The sequence below is a fragment of the Pomacea canaliculata genome, linkage group LG4, assembly GCF_003073045.1.
Source record: "Pomacea canaliculata isolate SZHN2017 linkage group LG4, ASM307304v1, whole genome shotgun sequence".
Classification (NCBI taxonomy): domain Eukaryota; kingdom Metazoa; phylum Mollusca; class Gastropoda; order Architaenioglossa; family Ampullariidae; genus Pomacea; species Pomacea canaliculata.
In genome coordinates, this window is record NC_037593.1 from 23,406,870 (window position 1) to 23,422,830 (window position 15,961).

The following is a 15,961-nucleotide window of genomic DNA, read 5'->3' on the forward strand; positions in this document are numbered from 1 at the left end:
CTGGTATATATTTCTTATATAAAATTTCTTATTAATTTCTTCAATTCGCGATCAGCTGTATTCTTAAATCCGAATATCATTACCAATATATAACAGTGTCAAATACAACACGGATATGATAAAATTCCTTTCAGCAAGAATAGCTTGTGTTGCAGTTAGCTTTGGGTCATGGTGCTTTTTTTTTCCAACTGTCGACCGGTGTTAAACTTAGTGCATTACCATCCTCTAACTGTTATCTCTTTGACACCTAATTTTGACCCTAGACAGGTGCAAGCATGCATAGTCATGCAGCGCAGGTGCTGCTGACTTCAAGAACTGACACCCAGTAACGATGATCTTCAACTGTTGGACAATGATATTCACAGCCTAGACTAAATAATAACATACACATGCAATTCCAACTCTGATCCATCCTGTCTGCTGACTGTTCTAATTATTTGATCTCTACAAAATGTCTAGATTGTGTTTGCCCTCACTATATATATATACCACACATGCACACACAGTGCCTACACAGTACGCAGTAGGCCGTGAAATCACGAACTTATATCCCTAGACAGCTGGCAGACGAGCTTACTGCTAAAACGAGGCATTAGACAACATAGCTTCCGGTTTATTCAGATTTTAGATTAGCTACTAAAACGAGGCATTAGACGACATAGCTTCCGGTTTATTCAGATTTCAGATTAGCTACTAAAACGAGGCATTAGACGACATAGCTTCCGGTTTATTTACATTCTTTGTTATGGCTCGCCGAGACTTACAGCGGAGAACTATGCAAGAGGCTGAGCGTTAGTCTTGGCAGGCAGACAGCAATCCACCTATCCACGTCCTTGGTGAAATGTAGACCATACCAGAGAGAACATATCTACATTCATACAGTTATATCTATACTCTCTCCGCCAACACAACACAGGTCAAGGCTACCACCTCAGGCCAAGGGCGGCAATCGTCACAGCGTTGCTCTGTTTATCTCCCTTGCGCAAGGTCAGCGAGCCGGCTTCGCAGTTACATACGTTGACGATTTGCTTGAATCACGAGGTGAGATTTTAGCATTTCAGTGAATGACTTTGCGAGCAATAACTTTGATGTTTTATTGTTGTTATTAATGTGTCAGATGTCAGTTACTGTAATATTGTGGCAGCGAGCACTGACTGGTCGTATGATGTAGGTGTCAAGCAGCGAGTGTTTATGCGATGTTGCTGTGTATTTGCGTAGTGGGGTCCTTTAGATACATAACAATACGTTGTTATGCTCATGCAGTCATGGATAGTGTAGTATTTACATCACATGGTATCACTATTGGCACCTGCTTAATTGGCTCAATTACAAATATAAATTTAAAATCACATGAGACTGATGTTTACTACATAGTGTGCACCACTACAGTTGTATTTTAACCCTGACCTACTCAGTTCAAGGCGTTGCTAATTGTGATCGTGATAATGCAAAATTGTGTAGAAATCTTACCGCCCCTTACCTCTTGCACTCCCATGCATAATTAAAATGTACATTTTGTATCATGCATGCGTTGCAAATACCATTCCTAAAACCAGACTGTTTTTGAAAATCTATTGTCTTTAAAGTAATATAGGGAAAGTGTGTCCTTTTTGAAACTTAATGTATTTGTCATTTGTTTTATATAATTGAATGCTAGAGGTTTATTATTGATCTTTCCTGCCAAGGACACATGACTTCTCAGTCAGCTGTTAGCTATAGGACAACTTCGTAGTTGCTCACCTTTGGAAAACCAACATTAACTGCTAGTTTCCCCTCCACTATGTCCATTAATTTTGTATTTTAAAAATTATTTCTGTATGAACAAATGTTCATTTTGATTCATAATAATTTGACAAAATAGATTATAGAAAGATTGAAAATAAATGCCATGGAGAGAATGTTTAAGCTAGTGATATAAACATTAATTATTTGTCATTTTTAAGTCACAAAGTACTTAACTCTTGTGAACAGAAGAGAGAATGAGTCGAGTGGAGATTCCATCAGAAAACCAGTTGGGTCCATTGCCAACTGTGCTGTTCGGTGATCCAGCAGTGACCAAAAAGGGAGTAGTGGTAGTGCAGGAGTGGTGGGGTATGAACCAGCAGATACAAGATGAGGCCAAGCAGATCTCAGAGGAGGGTTCTTTTGTCACCATAGTGCCAGACCTATACCGTGGAAAGGTGAGGCGTAGAGATATATCTTCCTGTGAGAGATGGTGTCACCATTTTGGACTTTGCATGTTGGACGGTGTATTTTGTACAGGGGATGAGGAAAGGGATTTCAAAGAGGGCTATAAGAGAATAGCAGATAAATAAAATAGTTAACAGAAATGCACCTGTAAAAAAGCAAGATTTTTTTAATTATTTATGATCTGCAACAAGAAAAGGAAGCACTAATGGAAAGAAATAATACACAACCTTTATTTATCTTACCAGCAAGAGAATGCACTGAACTGTGTGTCATATTGTCTACAGGTTGCTACAGACAATGAAGAAGCAGGACACCTCATGGGCAACTTAGACTGGTCAGGTGCAGTCAAAGATATTGCTGCATGTGCCAGGTTCTTGAAAGAAAAGGGCTGCAGCAAGGTGGGTGTGACAGGCTTCTGCATGGGGGGTGCCCTCAGTTTTGCTGCTGCAGCTCTTGTGCCTGAAGTGGATGCTGCAGCACCATTTTATGGTATTCCAAGTCCGGACCTCTGTGACGTGAGCACCATTAAAATCCCACTACAGTGTCACTTTGGTGACCAAGACCAGGTAAATGGTGTTACCCTATCAGATTTCAGACATATTTCAATGCACTGTCCCTTTTTTTTAATCTCATCTAAATTTAAATATGAAAGACCAGACACATCTTACTTCTGTTGTGCCACACAAGGTGCTTTTAGAATGTTTCATTGACAAATTGCAGTCTGTCACAGTGTATTGCATGTTTTTCAGGTAACATTATTTTAAGCACACATCCATTAACATTCATAAAATGCCTGTACACATTTAGATACAAATTAAAAATTCTGTTATAAAAAAAAATGTTTTATCTTGTGAGGGGTAAGTAAAGGCTATGGTCTGATAATTGATATAGTTGAAAGTAACTGCTGCCATGTCATGAGTGTATCATAAACAACTCCCATGTCAGCATTCTACAGAATATACAAGTTTATGCTCATTTTTTCCATTCCTGAGTTGACTATCTGAACATGGTAAACAGTCATGGGTCTTGGCATTGAAAATAGTGATAATAAATAAGGATGATTTTAAACCTGTAATAATTTGTTGTCTATGAAACTATACATTACAGCACTGTAAGCAAATCTATATTCGGGGAACATCAGTGTTAATAAAGGTGGAAAGGATCACTGTTCAGGAAAAAAAATAATCAGCCAAATGCAAACACTTTGAGAATGGTTTCTTCTCCCTTTGCTAACAGTTTACCCTTCTTTACCTGCAGGTGGCTGGTTTCTCAGATCCTACAGCCCAGAAAATCTTAAAGGAGAAGCTGGTCAATGTGAAGCATGAGTTCTTTGTGTACCCTGCAGGTCATGCCTTTACTAACACAAAGTCCCCTAATTACAGTGAGGAAGCTTGCAAACTCAGCTTTCAGCGAATGTATCAGTTCTTCAAGTCCAACCTGTGAAGTTTGTGAAGTCCTCCTGTTGGGTTACAGGCTGCAATTTTTTCAGGTTAAAAATAATTAAATTGTTTGATTGAAATAGTGTTATTTTTTCTTTGATTCTAGGCAGTTGGTTTCTCAGATCCCACAGCCCAGAAAGCTCTAAAGAAAAAGCTGGCAAAAGTAAAGCATGAGTTCTATGTGTACCATGCGGCCCATGCCTTCACCAATCGCACTTCTCCCAACTATAATGAGGCAGCGTGCAAGCTCAGCTTTGAGCGCATGTATCAGTTTTTCAAGTCCAACCTGTGAAGTTTGTGAAAATGTCAACATTTCAATTCTTGGCACATCACATTTTCAAGACTTTATACAGCAAAATGTTGTCAGATTATCCTAAAGATTGTGTATGAAATGTTTTGGACTAAAATGCCTTATTCTGGTTCTTGCTATGTAGCAGCATATGTTCTGGAAGTCATTGTTCGCCACCTGATTTTCAGAATGCTTAAAAAAATGCCTCTTGGTGATTATGCTATCTTGCATAATTTTATTTTGAAAAATCTGTATGCTAATTATGAGTTATTTTATCCTTCCTTAATCAGTGTGAACTTGTGTTCAAAGTCAGTATTGTTTCTATGGTAAGCAGTTTGTCTTTTGAGAGATACCATAATATACCAGTTCACCAACCTGAGCAAACATCTTTTAGCGCAAAAGCAGCCATCAAATATTGACATTCACAGTCAAGACCCTTAATATTGAGGCTGTATATCCATTGTCCAAGAACATCACAGAAATTGATTATGTAGCTGTTGCCGGCTTAGTAAGCCATTTGAAATCAATTCCTGCATAGTTTGACTTTATTGAGTAGCGTGGAATGAATCACGTAGAAAAACTGAAAGCATTTAATTGTAATTGGGACGAAAACAAACCAGCTTAGTTGTGTGTTACAGGAAATGTATTGATGCTTACTGACATGCATAAGCTGGCTGCAGCTTAGAAACAAACCACACGCAAAATATTTTTACATAGTGAAAATAATAAACAGTTCATTTATATAGAAATTTAAATCTTGATCCATTTTTTTCAGTTACAAATTGTAAAATTTGCAGGTACAGTCTTCTGTTTCAGTGTTTGATTTGCAAATAATAAAAGTACCTGAAATTTTCAGTCTGTGAGTGAAAGTGATTTCTTATTATATGCTTTCTCAGTTGTTAATTTGTTTCTCTGGGATGCACAGATACATATGCACACAAATACAGGCTAGTGCAGACTGCAAAAAGGTACATCGTTAGTATTGAAGAGCTGCTGCACACAATAGTTACTAGTTAGTACACAGCATTTATTAATTATCAATGTCATGTGACCATTGAATAGCAGCAGCACTTAAAAAAATGAGGAATATATTCACTGTCTGATGTAAAGCTGATTCTTGGTGATGCAGAGCTGTTAGATCAGTTCATGTATACAGCTACATAATTAATGCTCATGATGACTCATTAAAATGTTCTTCAAAGAACTTTGTGCTCTTTAAGGGTAATGAGATTGTGTAAAAACAGTTCAGCAATTTTGTTCAATGTGAATGTTATTTAGATTATACAGCTTAAGATGCATTGTTTAAAAAAACTGTATAAAAAGTATTATCACAGCTACTGATGTTCTCATTTTCTCAAGACTAATATGCTTAGCATTGTAGCATCAAGTCTCTGGGCTGTGAATCAAAAAAGAGAGCAGCATTTGAAGCAGAACATACAGTTAGCATAATGTACAGAAAGTTTAATTTCTTATTACAAAAATAAAGTGCACACAGGTAAATGTAACTATAGAGATTGTTTTCATTAGTGACTGCTGCTGGCGCCTTGTCATTCTGACATACAAACTCTAACCCTTTTAAGAGACAGGGGGGAATTGGTGTTTTACACCAAGGCAGCCAGCCGTGTAAGCAGATACCTGAGATAAGAGCTGAACCCAGGATAGCCAACCCTCACTGTATTGGTGACACATGGAACACAGTGACCAAACTCTTTTGCTTTTATGGGTTAGAACATATATTTAGTTGATGAGTAAGCTTAAAATTTCTTTCATTTTTATGTTATATTTTCGTGTTAGGTACAAATCCAGTTTATAGTATTTGCTTAAGAAATGAAATTTTGGATAATATACTTTTCACCAGGACTTGCATATTGGCTGCTATTGCTGTATCCTGAGAACTATGGTTATTGTATCCTGGGAATTATGATCAATACAGAGATCTGCACTCTCTCTCTCTTTTACAAATCAGATCAAATGTTTCCCTATTAAAGTAAACAGAGAAATAAACATATGTGACATCATCAAACAAGTGTCTGAAATATTTGCAGAATTTTTTTTATTTCAAGAAATTTTATGTATTTACAAAATATTTTCTCTCAGTATACATTTACATTTTTTTATAAATTGTATGGTTAATGCAATGAAAGCACACCACTCAACTGTGATGTCTGCTGTTTTAAAAGCATACCTGTGTACATATAAATTAACACAAAGCAGCATTTATATAATCTAAGACACTCAGAGTGCAAATGGCAATGTTTAAGTAAAAATATCACAGAATCTGCTTTCAATACTGCTATTTGATACAAGCACAGGTATTTCATTACAAACTACATTGGCACAAACATGAGTGATGATTCCAGGTTTCAGTTTTACAAACTTTTAAAATAACTTGGCCAGGTGCCAACAATATTCTATGTTGTTAACAATTTTAAGGAGTTAAAAGGAAGTAATGAAAATATTACTGTACATTGAGATTGTCTGTAAAGTTGATGAAATCATTATGGCACTTTATAAATGAAAGGCCTCACTCTTGTCTTCTTAAATATGTAATGGTAGAACAACTAATGCAGAGTTTGCCGCACATAACAAGCATTTGCTTAGACTGATGTGGAAGTATATCAAAGCCTGGCTCATGTTCATGCACACAGACATGCATATTGTGACTCAGTAGTCAGCTTTTGGCTAAATATATCGCCAAAAAAATCGCAATATTTTCAAATTTTGAGGTAAAATTTTCTGAGAATATTTGCTGTACAAAATACTACGTAACCTCCATCTTCCTAAGCAAAAAGAAATTACTATAAATTGCTTTATCACACACCACTGAAAGTAAACAACAATAATGAGAGCAGACAAGCAACTTTTCCCTGATTCCAGCCTTATTCAAATATTGTCTGCAGAACATCACTGTTTTGCTACCAAGAATTTGTTATGACATTTTCCCATCTGTTTATGTGGAAGTGTAAATGAGAACACGTGATATGGATGCTGTTGTGAGGACCACCTTGGTTTAGTGCATGATGGTTATACACAAATCATTTCACTCTCCATTGCTTGTGTTGATCAGAAAGTCAACAAATTCTGAAAGCATTTAAAACAAACTTTGATTGTATTGATACAAAATTATTTAACTATATCATAACATCCTAAAGGTATTTCTGGAAGTGTAATCTAAGACAATAAAAATTTAGTACTGATTTAAGAGTAAAGCCTCCATCATAATCAAGTTTTACAGCTCGCACTTGCCTTCCCTGCAGTCTGTTACCTGAGATCATCTTGTCTAATCTGACAGTACCTATACATTCTGTCAGATAAGTAAAAAGTTGCTGTTGTTCACTATATCTAATGTTTGTGTCATCCGTGAAACGTTAGCGATTCAAATAACTGTTTATTATATCTGTTGTGTTTGTGACTACAAATCTGTGTTGTTAAAATTTATGTGGGTTACAAAAAATATTTAATACAAAGTATAAAATCTTTACCACGTCGAGAAATCTGGTTGCCTTTGTGTTTATCAAAACGCTCGAGAACATCATCGATTTCCTGGCTGGACAGGTTGAGGGTGTTCTCTCTCTGCAGGCCCATGGTTACTCGCTTCATGGTGGCCTTCACCTGTTAACATCGAACGGGGTCGTAATCAATCTGCAGTGGTTCCTTACAGCAAATTAAAAGTCATTTATTAATCATCCTGGTCCAATAGTGGGAGATGCATGTAGCCGTGCTATGGACACCCAGCAGAGCTGACATCGGGGCTGGGGGAGGGGAAGATAAAGAAATCTGTAAATTGTCAGTTGACCAAGGTCTGAAGAGAGAGAGAGAGAATGTGTTGTGAAGAAGGTCAGGATGGTGAGAGTTGTATCCTCACTTTACGAAGGTCCAGCATGTCGTTACTGCCGTTGGAGGGGAAGACTGTGTTGACGCACAGCAACAGCTCCTCCCGCCGCTTGTCTTCTGGTTCCCGCTTGGTGCTGTACAGGCGACAGAACTCACTGAAGTCAAACCTGCCATCGTCTGAAACACATCAACAGCTCTATCACAAATAAAACATATATTGAGACTGCACCAACAAGCAGAGGCTGGGAACTACAGCTACATGGCCAGAAATCTCATCTGTTTCCAAATATCAACAGCGGCGTCCAGTCTCTGGTTCACTCAACCACATCCACTCGTGAATCATTCACACTGCACTCCGCAGAAAATTGGTGATACAAGCACGATCTTGACTGATATTTCTGATTATTTTCTAGAACAAAGATAAGATGGACAGTTGGAGTTCATGCAGCATCATTTGTACATGGATGAGGGTGGTCAGGTGACACGACACGCAGCCAGACTGCACGAGAACACGAGCACTCACGATCCTTGTCCACTTCTTGCAGCCATCGACAGACGTCCTCGTCGTCACGCACTCGCCCATGTATCGGAAAAGAGCTTGATGCCTTTCCTGCTGATCTTCTGGTCTTCTTCGGCATACATGTCGAACAAGGCCTGAAAAGCTGTGGTAGAGACAAGCAGGTGACTTTTAGAGGAACAACACATTATTATTATTATTGTTGTTGTTGTTGTTGTTGTTGTTGTTGTTGTTGTTGTTGTTGTTATTATTATTATTATTATTATAATTATTATTATAGGGCCATCATGTGACAAACACAATGTGCTTACTTTCAGTCTCCTCCTCCGTGAGGTTGAGGGGAGCGCCATTGTCGCCGGCCCTTGAGGCTGGTGTCGCTCCTGTCCCCTCCGTCACCTGGACTGGAACTTCTCTGTGGATTTCTGCTTTTCTTGGTCGTCTGACTCGGAGTCTGATTTCGATTCTGACTTCTGCTTGTCTTTCGACTTGCTTTTCTTTTCTTTCTTTTTCTCCTTTTTCTCACGATCGGACCCTGCCTCCGACTCTTTCTTTTCCTCAGAATCTGACTTTTCTTTCGACTTTTTCTTCTTCTCCTTCTTCTCTGATTCTGAATCGGACCTTTCCTGTGAGTCTTCTTTTTCTTCGGATTGCGACTTTTCTTTTAACTTCTTTTTTTTCTCTTTTTTCTCTGATTTGGAATCAGACCCTTCTTCTTCTTCAGACCCTGATTTCTTTCTCCTTTTTCTCTGATTCAGAATCGGATCCTTCTTTTGATTTTTCCTCAGATTTTGTCTTTTCTTTTAATTTCTTCTTCTTCTTTTTCTTCTCTGATTTTGAATCAGACCCTTCTTCTTCTTCAGACCCTGATTTCTTTTCCTTTTTCTCTGATTCCGAATCGGATCCTTCTTTTGACTTTTCCTCGGAATTTTGACTTTTTTATCTTCTTCTTCTTTTTCTTCTCTGATTTTGAATCAGACCCTTCATCTTCAGACCCTGATTTCTTCTTGTCTGAATCTGAATCTGGTTCTTCCTTTGACTGTTCTACTTGTTGTTCTGAATCCGAGGACAAAAACAAGTACATGTATAGTATAAAGCTCACAGTGAAGATGTAATGATGATGGTGAGAATAAATTAGTTTCACAGAAATGGCATTAAAATGAGTCCAGATTAACGGCCCAGATTTTCTGTAATTAACACAATTATCCTTCTATAAAAACTAATTTAAAAACATCCTTTAGAAGTTGAAAAGCCCTCCTGTCCCCTCTCCCTCCCCAACATTTTCTGTGTGTCCTGTTGCTCACCTGCCTCAACTTCGGGTTCACCGGGTTCACCGGGTTCACCAGGTTCACCAGGTTCAAGATACTTCGCCGCTGAGGGCGGCCTGTCCTCTGTCTCTGTAAGAGCAGACTCTACAATTTCTTCATCAGCCTGGTGGTACATCGGGAAAAGGAGTATTAGGACAACAAACTTTCATCCAGGTAAACAAGTATTTACGCTTATAACAAACTGTCGCCTAGGTCAATGAATACATACAGGTATTAAAAACATAAATTGTATGTTTACAAAACGGGTTGTGTGACCCGTGCATTCCACTGCACGAGACTAGATTGCACCTGTCCGACATCAGGGTGGCTGTAAAGTTTGAGCAGGTAGAAGACAGCCTGAGGACACCTGTCCTGTGCCTTGCGTCACCGAGTTTATTACTTGCACTTCAAAGGCGCCGACAGGTCCTGTACATGCCGGTGGCAGTGAGGACATTGCTGTATCGGTTACAGTCGCATTAAGTGTTATTACTTCTCACTCATCGACATCAATCTGATAATTTTTTTTAAATCTTAAAAAAATCAGACAATTTACAAATCAACATATCCAGCACAAGTGATCTGAGATTTCCAGAGCAGATAATGTTGATCTTATGTGACACTTACTGCTATAAACTGTGATCACATGTAAACAGTTCAGCCTCATTTATCTACACTACCATCATAGTTTTAAGATATCTTAAAGTTTTCATTCTTGATCGCAATAGACAGACATGTGGTTCTGAGCTCACCCCTTGATGTGCTCAACGCCAGAGGAAAAAATCTGTCTCCTCATCGCAGCTGTCTACTTTGCATTTTGTGAATGTAGATGATAAGTGTTTTAAATCTTGCCTTTCACAGAGTAAACATTTATGTCAAGCCCAAATAAATGATTTGAACCCTACTACACATGGACAGGGGCAGATATCGGGTGTTTGTGTGGTGTCCAGAGATATGAAGGTGGTGGGAGGACAGGTCTGGGGTATATCTGCAAGAAGATTCGTTAATAACATTCCTGCCGCCACCCACCTAGTGTTACAAGGTTCGTAGCGACTCGTGACATGAGATCACGGACATAAGCACAAGTTCCTAATGAGATTGGCCAGGTATTAAGAAAGGTGGAGATTTATGTTGAACCTGACTACGGACAGTAGGTGCGACCGAACAACTGGGTGAGCATGTACAGTTCTTAAAAACAAAAATGTACAGGAACTGGTCTGAAGGTATGAACAATGGGGTAGTAAGGGGCGAACACTGGGTCTTTACCACCCATGTTGGGCTGTTCCTGTTTTCTTAAGTAAGTCTTACACTGTAGTCTGTCCAGAGGACAGAACAAACCTAAGAACAGCTTTGAGGAGGCTTAACTCTTCTCTCTACCTCTTGTGTGAAATCGTTTATGAACGGAATTGTATAGTCATTCATACAAGAGTTTCAATGCAGCCATGCTCACCCATGTTTATTTATGGTGTTTTGTTCTGTCTGATGACATTTTGATATTCATTCGCTCGATTCCTAGCGACGGCAATGAACAGAAGTGGTTCCTCGTATCAAGGAGACAGTGTGTGGGGACAGACACCAATCCTCTCCTTTGGTCGTGTATTAATTACTTTCCTTGATTAATCTCACCCCACCCGTTGAAGTTACAGGCAGGCTGAGGGTACATTTAATGAATAATTTTAATTATCATGCGTTAACAATGTATAGAAAAATAGGTTCCAAAGGTAAAACGGATAATTACATACACTTGAAAATGATCTTTAGTGTTAAAGACTTTAAAGTCAGTTTCGAGGGAAGGTCCAGTACAGGGAATGGTCGACAACAGACTGGCGCTGGCGAGTGTGGTGATGTCCCTGACTCAAGTGTACTCAAGCGCACACACACACACACACACACAAACACAGCAAACACAACACACACACAACACACAAACACAAAAACACAAACACAAACACACAAACACAAACACAAAACACAAACACAAACACAAACAAACACAAACACAAACACAAACACAAACACACACAAACACAAACACAAACAAACACAAACACACACAAGCACAAACACAAACACACACAACACAAACACACACACTACGTATTTTTGAAGATCTGTGGCTTATCGTCAGTGTTTAACTTGAATTTACGGTTCATTTCATAATCTCTCTTAATCCTGTGGCGTGGATCCGCAGCCATACCTGTAGACTAAAAGGTAGAAACCAGCCTCCAGTGTACAGCTACAAACGCAGTGACCCTCCCATGAAGTCAGAAGACTGGAACTTCCACATCAACATCCACCTCGGATCGAACTCCTCGCGGTGAGCACACCCACCACACCTACTCCCCTCCCTCCACCACTAACTCTGTTTACAGCTACCCCCCAGTAGTCCCTCCATTGTGCCGTGCAGCCAGCACATAAACAGCTCCAGTGCACACCACGAGTAGGAGGGAGAATAAAAGACAAGGGGGACAGAAGGAGGGTCGGGGGGCCGTGTAATGGCCGATAGAAGCGATATCACCGACTGTGAAAGGCCAGGAGACCTGTGTGTGTGTGTAAGACTGAGGTAAGGAATACGAGTGTCACAGGCACGACTGCTAAATCTCCTTTGCAAGCCTCTTGAATATTTTTCTAAGCCTCCACTACACCACCGAGAGTGTCGGCTTCCACAAACTTTCATCTAACTGTAGTCTTAAATAAACTTTCCTTCACTCACGATGACATAATTGTGGACGTTCGCCACATATCTGATGTTTCAGCTTTAGGAAAACATGTTTTGAAAAACGACCACAGAGCAAGTGATTGTGGGGATAGTCATAATAAGGTGTTGGGATTATGGTTTCTAGGTCAGCAGGAATCCTGAATAAAGGCCTTCCAGTGAATTATTACCTTTTTAGAACCGATCTCTGACATCTGGAGAAAAGTGTGACCTGCCCTTTCCTTGGTTTGTTATGGCGATAGGGGAGGTTCATCTATTCACATGGGAGTATTGCAGTGGGCGTGGTTCCACGAAATGTTTCTCTTTGTTTACCTTGTCGACACACCACTAGTCTCTCTAACACCAGGCGCACCTTAATGTGGTCCGTCACACCGCCGCCTGGTGCACGCGCTGATAAGCAGATACATTCTCAGGTCCTTTCCTCTGCCCAGCCCCTTCTTCTTTTTTTTTTTTTTTCTTTCCTTCGCTGATCATTTGTTTCCCGTAGTTTTCTAATTAAATTTGACCCTGAGGGTCCTCGACATAAAGTTAATGAGAATCTTTCGTCCTGTCCTCACCCTCGGCAAAAAAGATACACAAACGGGTTTAAAGGATGTAAGTCCTGCTTGGTGCTGACACGAAAATTATACTTTGTAGGCAATATTTTAATTGTCTGGACTGGTTCATATTTTGTTGGTTTATCAGCGAATTTTCTAAATTTTCTGTAAAACAGCATAGCAGTGAACACACACACAACCTACATTAACAGTGAGATGTAGTAGACACATTGGTCAGTTCTGTACAGTATTACATCAGTTAGCACTCATTGTGTATGGCAGACTCAGTGGTTCTGTGTGATAACAACTTCAGGTGTTGTGTTGTGTTATCAGTCACAGATCAGCCAGTCCAGTAAAAGTAGACACTGATATGTGTTGAGTACCAGACCTGAGTGCCAGACCCTTCTACAGACTCAGATTGTGGAATTCGTGCCTGGAAAAACCAGGCTGCACTTAGAAATCCCAACACAAACAGTGTGACAAGAGTTTCCAAGATGTCTAACTGTTCTCTGGCTTCACTTTTTTCTCTAAAGCCCGTTGCTGACAAACCGTCCTGCGCCGCTTTTTGAAACCGTTGGTTTACGGTCAACAAGGCAGATATTTACCAGCTTGTGTCTGAAACCTTTAATTTTTTTTAAGATTTCATTTTGCCGAGATCAGACTTAAAGTGAGTATTTTTTCTAAACGAAAAACGCAAAAAGAAAATAATCCTGTCCAGGAACTATAAAAGTAGACAAGCATCCTTCCTTCATTCTCTCTCTCTGCCCATCACTGCAGGTTGTTACACAATAGCTCTCTCTGACAACAAATAATTATGGCTTTATCATGAATTTCACTGGCGGGCGTTGAGATGAAAGTATTTGTTACCCGGACAGTGAGATGATGAATCATCGCTAAACTGTATGCAGGTGAATGCCTCATCACTATACCAGTCAACTATAGCAGCTGACTACCAAATCGCTATACCCCTCAACTACATCAGTTGATCATTAGCTGACCTAATGACCCTTAATTCCTCCCCCATAGTGTCATTAGTGTAACCAAGCTATGTCAGTCTAGCGACCAACATCTCCCTGTCCGCCAACAGACCAACTGACCATCTCTCTATCAGCCAACAGACCAACTGACCATCTCCCTGTCAGCCAACCAACAGACTGTTTCATCGCATTTTCGACGAACTCTCACTACTGACACTTTGCCGTGCTCCTACAGTCACTGCTTTACCATCACTAACACGTGATATTTCAAAAACTTACTATCTCACCCTCGTAATAATTGGAGGAGGCTCTTTTCCAATGACCTGCTGTCATTCGTGATCGTCAATAAGCCTCACTGGACGGATGGGCGAGTTGTCCAGGAATGTAAAGCAAAGTGTATTGACTAGGGGCATGGGAGCTTTGAACCATCTGCACTTTAGTAATAATAACTTGTCCTACTCGCTACTCGCGCTAAAAATAAGATGTTTGTACACTCATTGCTCGCCCACAAAATGAGCGCCCAGACAGCAGGTCGACAGCTTAATTAAAATAATCAGTCCAGGTGGGATGACACAACTCACACAAGCATTTACGCACATAGACACACAAACAAACGCACCAACACTCAAACACGCACACCCATACATACTCCACACGCGCGCAAACTAACTTGCGGACTCACCATGACGACGGTCGGAGGGCCGTAGGTGTCTCAAGGGCGCACGACGAGCGAGCAGACGAGAGTTGCACCACTTCAAGGAGTCGGCGAGACTGTGGTGGTGTCGGCCAGAGCGTCTGCCACGATCCTCACAGCTCAGGTGATCATCCACTGGGCGGACGGTACAGGTGAGACAAGCGGCTACCTGGCACAGGAGACCAGGGTGGGGTATAGGGAGAGCAGGCGTAAAAACAGTCTTTGCCCGGAGACCCCCATTGTGTTTTGTTTGCTTGACTACGAGACTGTATACGTGGAAACGTGCTGTGAGCTGTGTGGTGGTGGTGGTGTGGTGGTGGTGGGGTGCGTGCGTGAGCGTGTGTGTATACGGGTGCGCGCATAATTGTGTATGGATGTAGGCGTACATACATTGTGTCACAACAGCGGAATCGTAAGATTTCGAGTTCGGGTCCCACCCAGGCCACACACATTTTCTGTGAATGTGACGCCAGTTCATAGAATAGGCTGTCGGGGATTTCCTCCACTTGCCGAAATTACCGCTATAGGTGTCAGCACTTACCTGCCACAAAAACTAACAACGTGGACGTGATATACATAAAGTAACAATTATCAACAGGTAGATATACATACAGTAACAATTAAACACAGCGTGATATACACAACCTATCAATTTTTCTCAAATATTCCTGTCGTCTAACGGGAAGTTACTATGTTGCGTATTTTAATTTTGTATGTAAGCATATTTATTTTTATTTTATTTTACCCGCTTTGTGTTACTGATGGCATCAAGTGAACAAGGAAATCCGAGCTAATGTTGAGGTGTTTACTATGTGCGGCCAATGCTGGTGTCAGAGTTTGAGAGGAGAGTGAGATGGGGACATGTGTGGCGGCAACTGTTCTCTTCCCCTTCGTTGCAACCATCGTCAACTTGCAAGCCAAGCGGGATGACACGCAGTTAGATGCGACAGCAAGTTTCATCTCCAATCCTCAACAGTTAGAGAAGGAACATCACAAGTAAGACGAGGATCAGAGTAAAAGTCTTCTACTACTGACACGACTGATGCCATGTATGACACTTAGGGACAAGCTTGACTCATAATTATGAAGTGGTTGATTGACAGATGATTACAAGATCTTAGTTGGATGAATACGTGGCAGAATTCAACGCAGATAACTGTGGAATCCCCCAAATTTCAGTTAGGTTATGTGGTTTCTGTGGTTTCTATATTGATATCGCACTGGATAGAGAAGCTCCCACAAAAGGAAAATGATCCTTTTCATTGTGTGTTGTCAATGAATGTACATGTCAGATTGTGTGGTGTGACAATCCTGTCTGTTGGCCAACACAATATGAAACTGCACACCAAGACATCACAAACGCAACAAAGTGCATTAGAGACATTTATTACACCAAGAAATTGTACACATCACTTCAGTTGTTCGCTTCACTCATGCATGCCAGCTCCAGCAGCTAAGATGGACAGGA

General features: G+C 40.3%; 3 protein-coding genes across 4 annotated transcripts; 1 reads left to right on the forward strand and 2 right to left on the reverse strand.

The window, feature by feature from the left end:
- The first annotated feature begins 894 nt into the window (after positions 1–894).
- On the forward strand, positions 895–4,773 carry LOC112562282 (protein usf-like). Of its 2 annotated transcripts, none has more exons than XM_025235428.1 (4): positions 895–1,041; positions 1,972–2,180; positions 2,475–2,756; positions 3,448–3,876. In XM_025235428.1, the coding sequence occupies exons 2-4, from the start codon at positions 1,980–1,982 to the stop codon at positions 3,631–3,633; spliced, it is 669 nt and encodes a 222-aa protein (XP_025091213.1). In that variant the 5' UTR covers positions 895–1,041; positions 1,972–1,979; the 3' UTR covers positions 3,634–3,876. The 2 variants fall into 2 exon arrangements, with proteins under 2 accessions (XP_025091213.1, XP_025091215.1); XM_025235430.1 differs by having other exon boundaries at positions 896–1,041; positions 3,736–4,773.
- A 1,181-nt stretch (positions 4,774–5,954) lies between these two features.
- Positions 5,955–9,025, reverse strand: LOC112562284 (caltractin-like). The gene is made up of 5 exons (XM_025235434.1): positions 8,581–9,025; positions 8,276–8,414; positions 7,784–7,929; positions 7,401–7,530; positions 5,955–6,999 (listed from the first exon to the last, which is right to left on the reverse strand). The coding sequence occupies exons 1-5, from the start codon at positions 8,617–8,619 to the stop codon at positions 6,959–6,961; spliced, it is 495 nt and encodes a 164-aa protein (XP_025091219.1). The 5' UTR covers positions 8,620–9,025; the 3' UTR covers positions 5,955–6,958.
- Positions 9,026–9,027: 2 nt separating this feature from the next.
- On the reverse strand, positions 9,028–14,743 carry LOC112562285 (matrix-remodeling-associated protein 7-like). The gene is made up of 3 exons (XM_025235435.1): positions 14,482–14,743; positions 9,571–9,697; positions 9,028–9,322 (listed from the first exon to the last, which is right to left on the reverse strand). Exons 1-3 carry the CDS (start codon positions 14,482–14,484, stop codon positions 9,126–9,128), a joined length of 327 nt encoding a protein of 108 aa, XP_025091220.1. The 5' UTR covers positions 14,485–14,743; the 3' UTR covers positions 9,028–9,125.
- Positions 14,744–15,961: the final 1,218 nt, after the last annotated feature.

Bases quoted from the DNA above. Each gene is read 5' to 3' on its own strand.
- LOC112562282 (XM_025235428.1), top strand. From the start codon at position 1,980: ATGAGTCGAGTGGAGATTCCATCAGAAAACCAGTTGGGTCCATTGCCA. The intron at 2,181-2,474 runs GTGAGGCGTAGA...TATTGTCTACAG, and splicing joins CAGACCTATACCGTGGAAAG to GTTGCTACAGACAATGAAGA. The intron at 2,757-3,447 runs GTAAATGGTGTT...CTTTACCTGCAG, and splicing joins ACTTTGGTGACCAAGACCAG to GTGGCTGGTTTCTCAGATCC.
- LOC112562284 (XM_025235434.1), bottom strand. From the start codon at position 8,619: ATGGCGCTCCCCTCAACCTCACGGAGGAGGAGACTGAAA. The intron at 8,415-8,580 runs GTAAGCACATTG...TCTCTACCACAG, and splicing joins CACGGAGGAGGAGACTGAAA to CTTTTCAGGCCTTGTTCGAC. The intron at 7,000-7,400 runs GTAAAGATTTTA...AAATGCTTTCAG, and splicing joins CAACCAGATTTCTCGACGTG to AATTTGTTGACTTTCTGATC.
- LOC112562285 (XM_025235435.1), bottom strand. The intron at 9,323-9,570 runs GTGAGCAACAGG...CCTCGGATTCAG, and splicing joins TGAACCCGAAGTTGAGGCAG to AACAACAAGTAGAACAGTCA.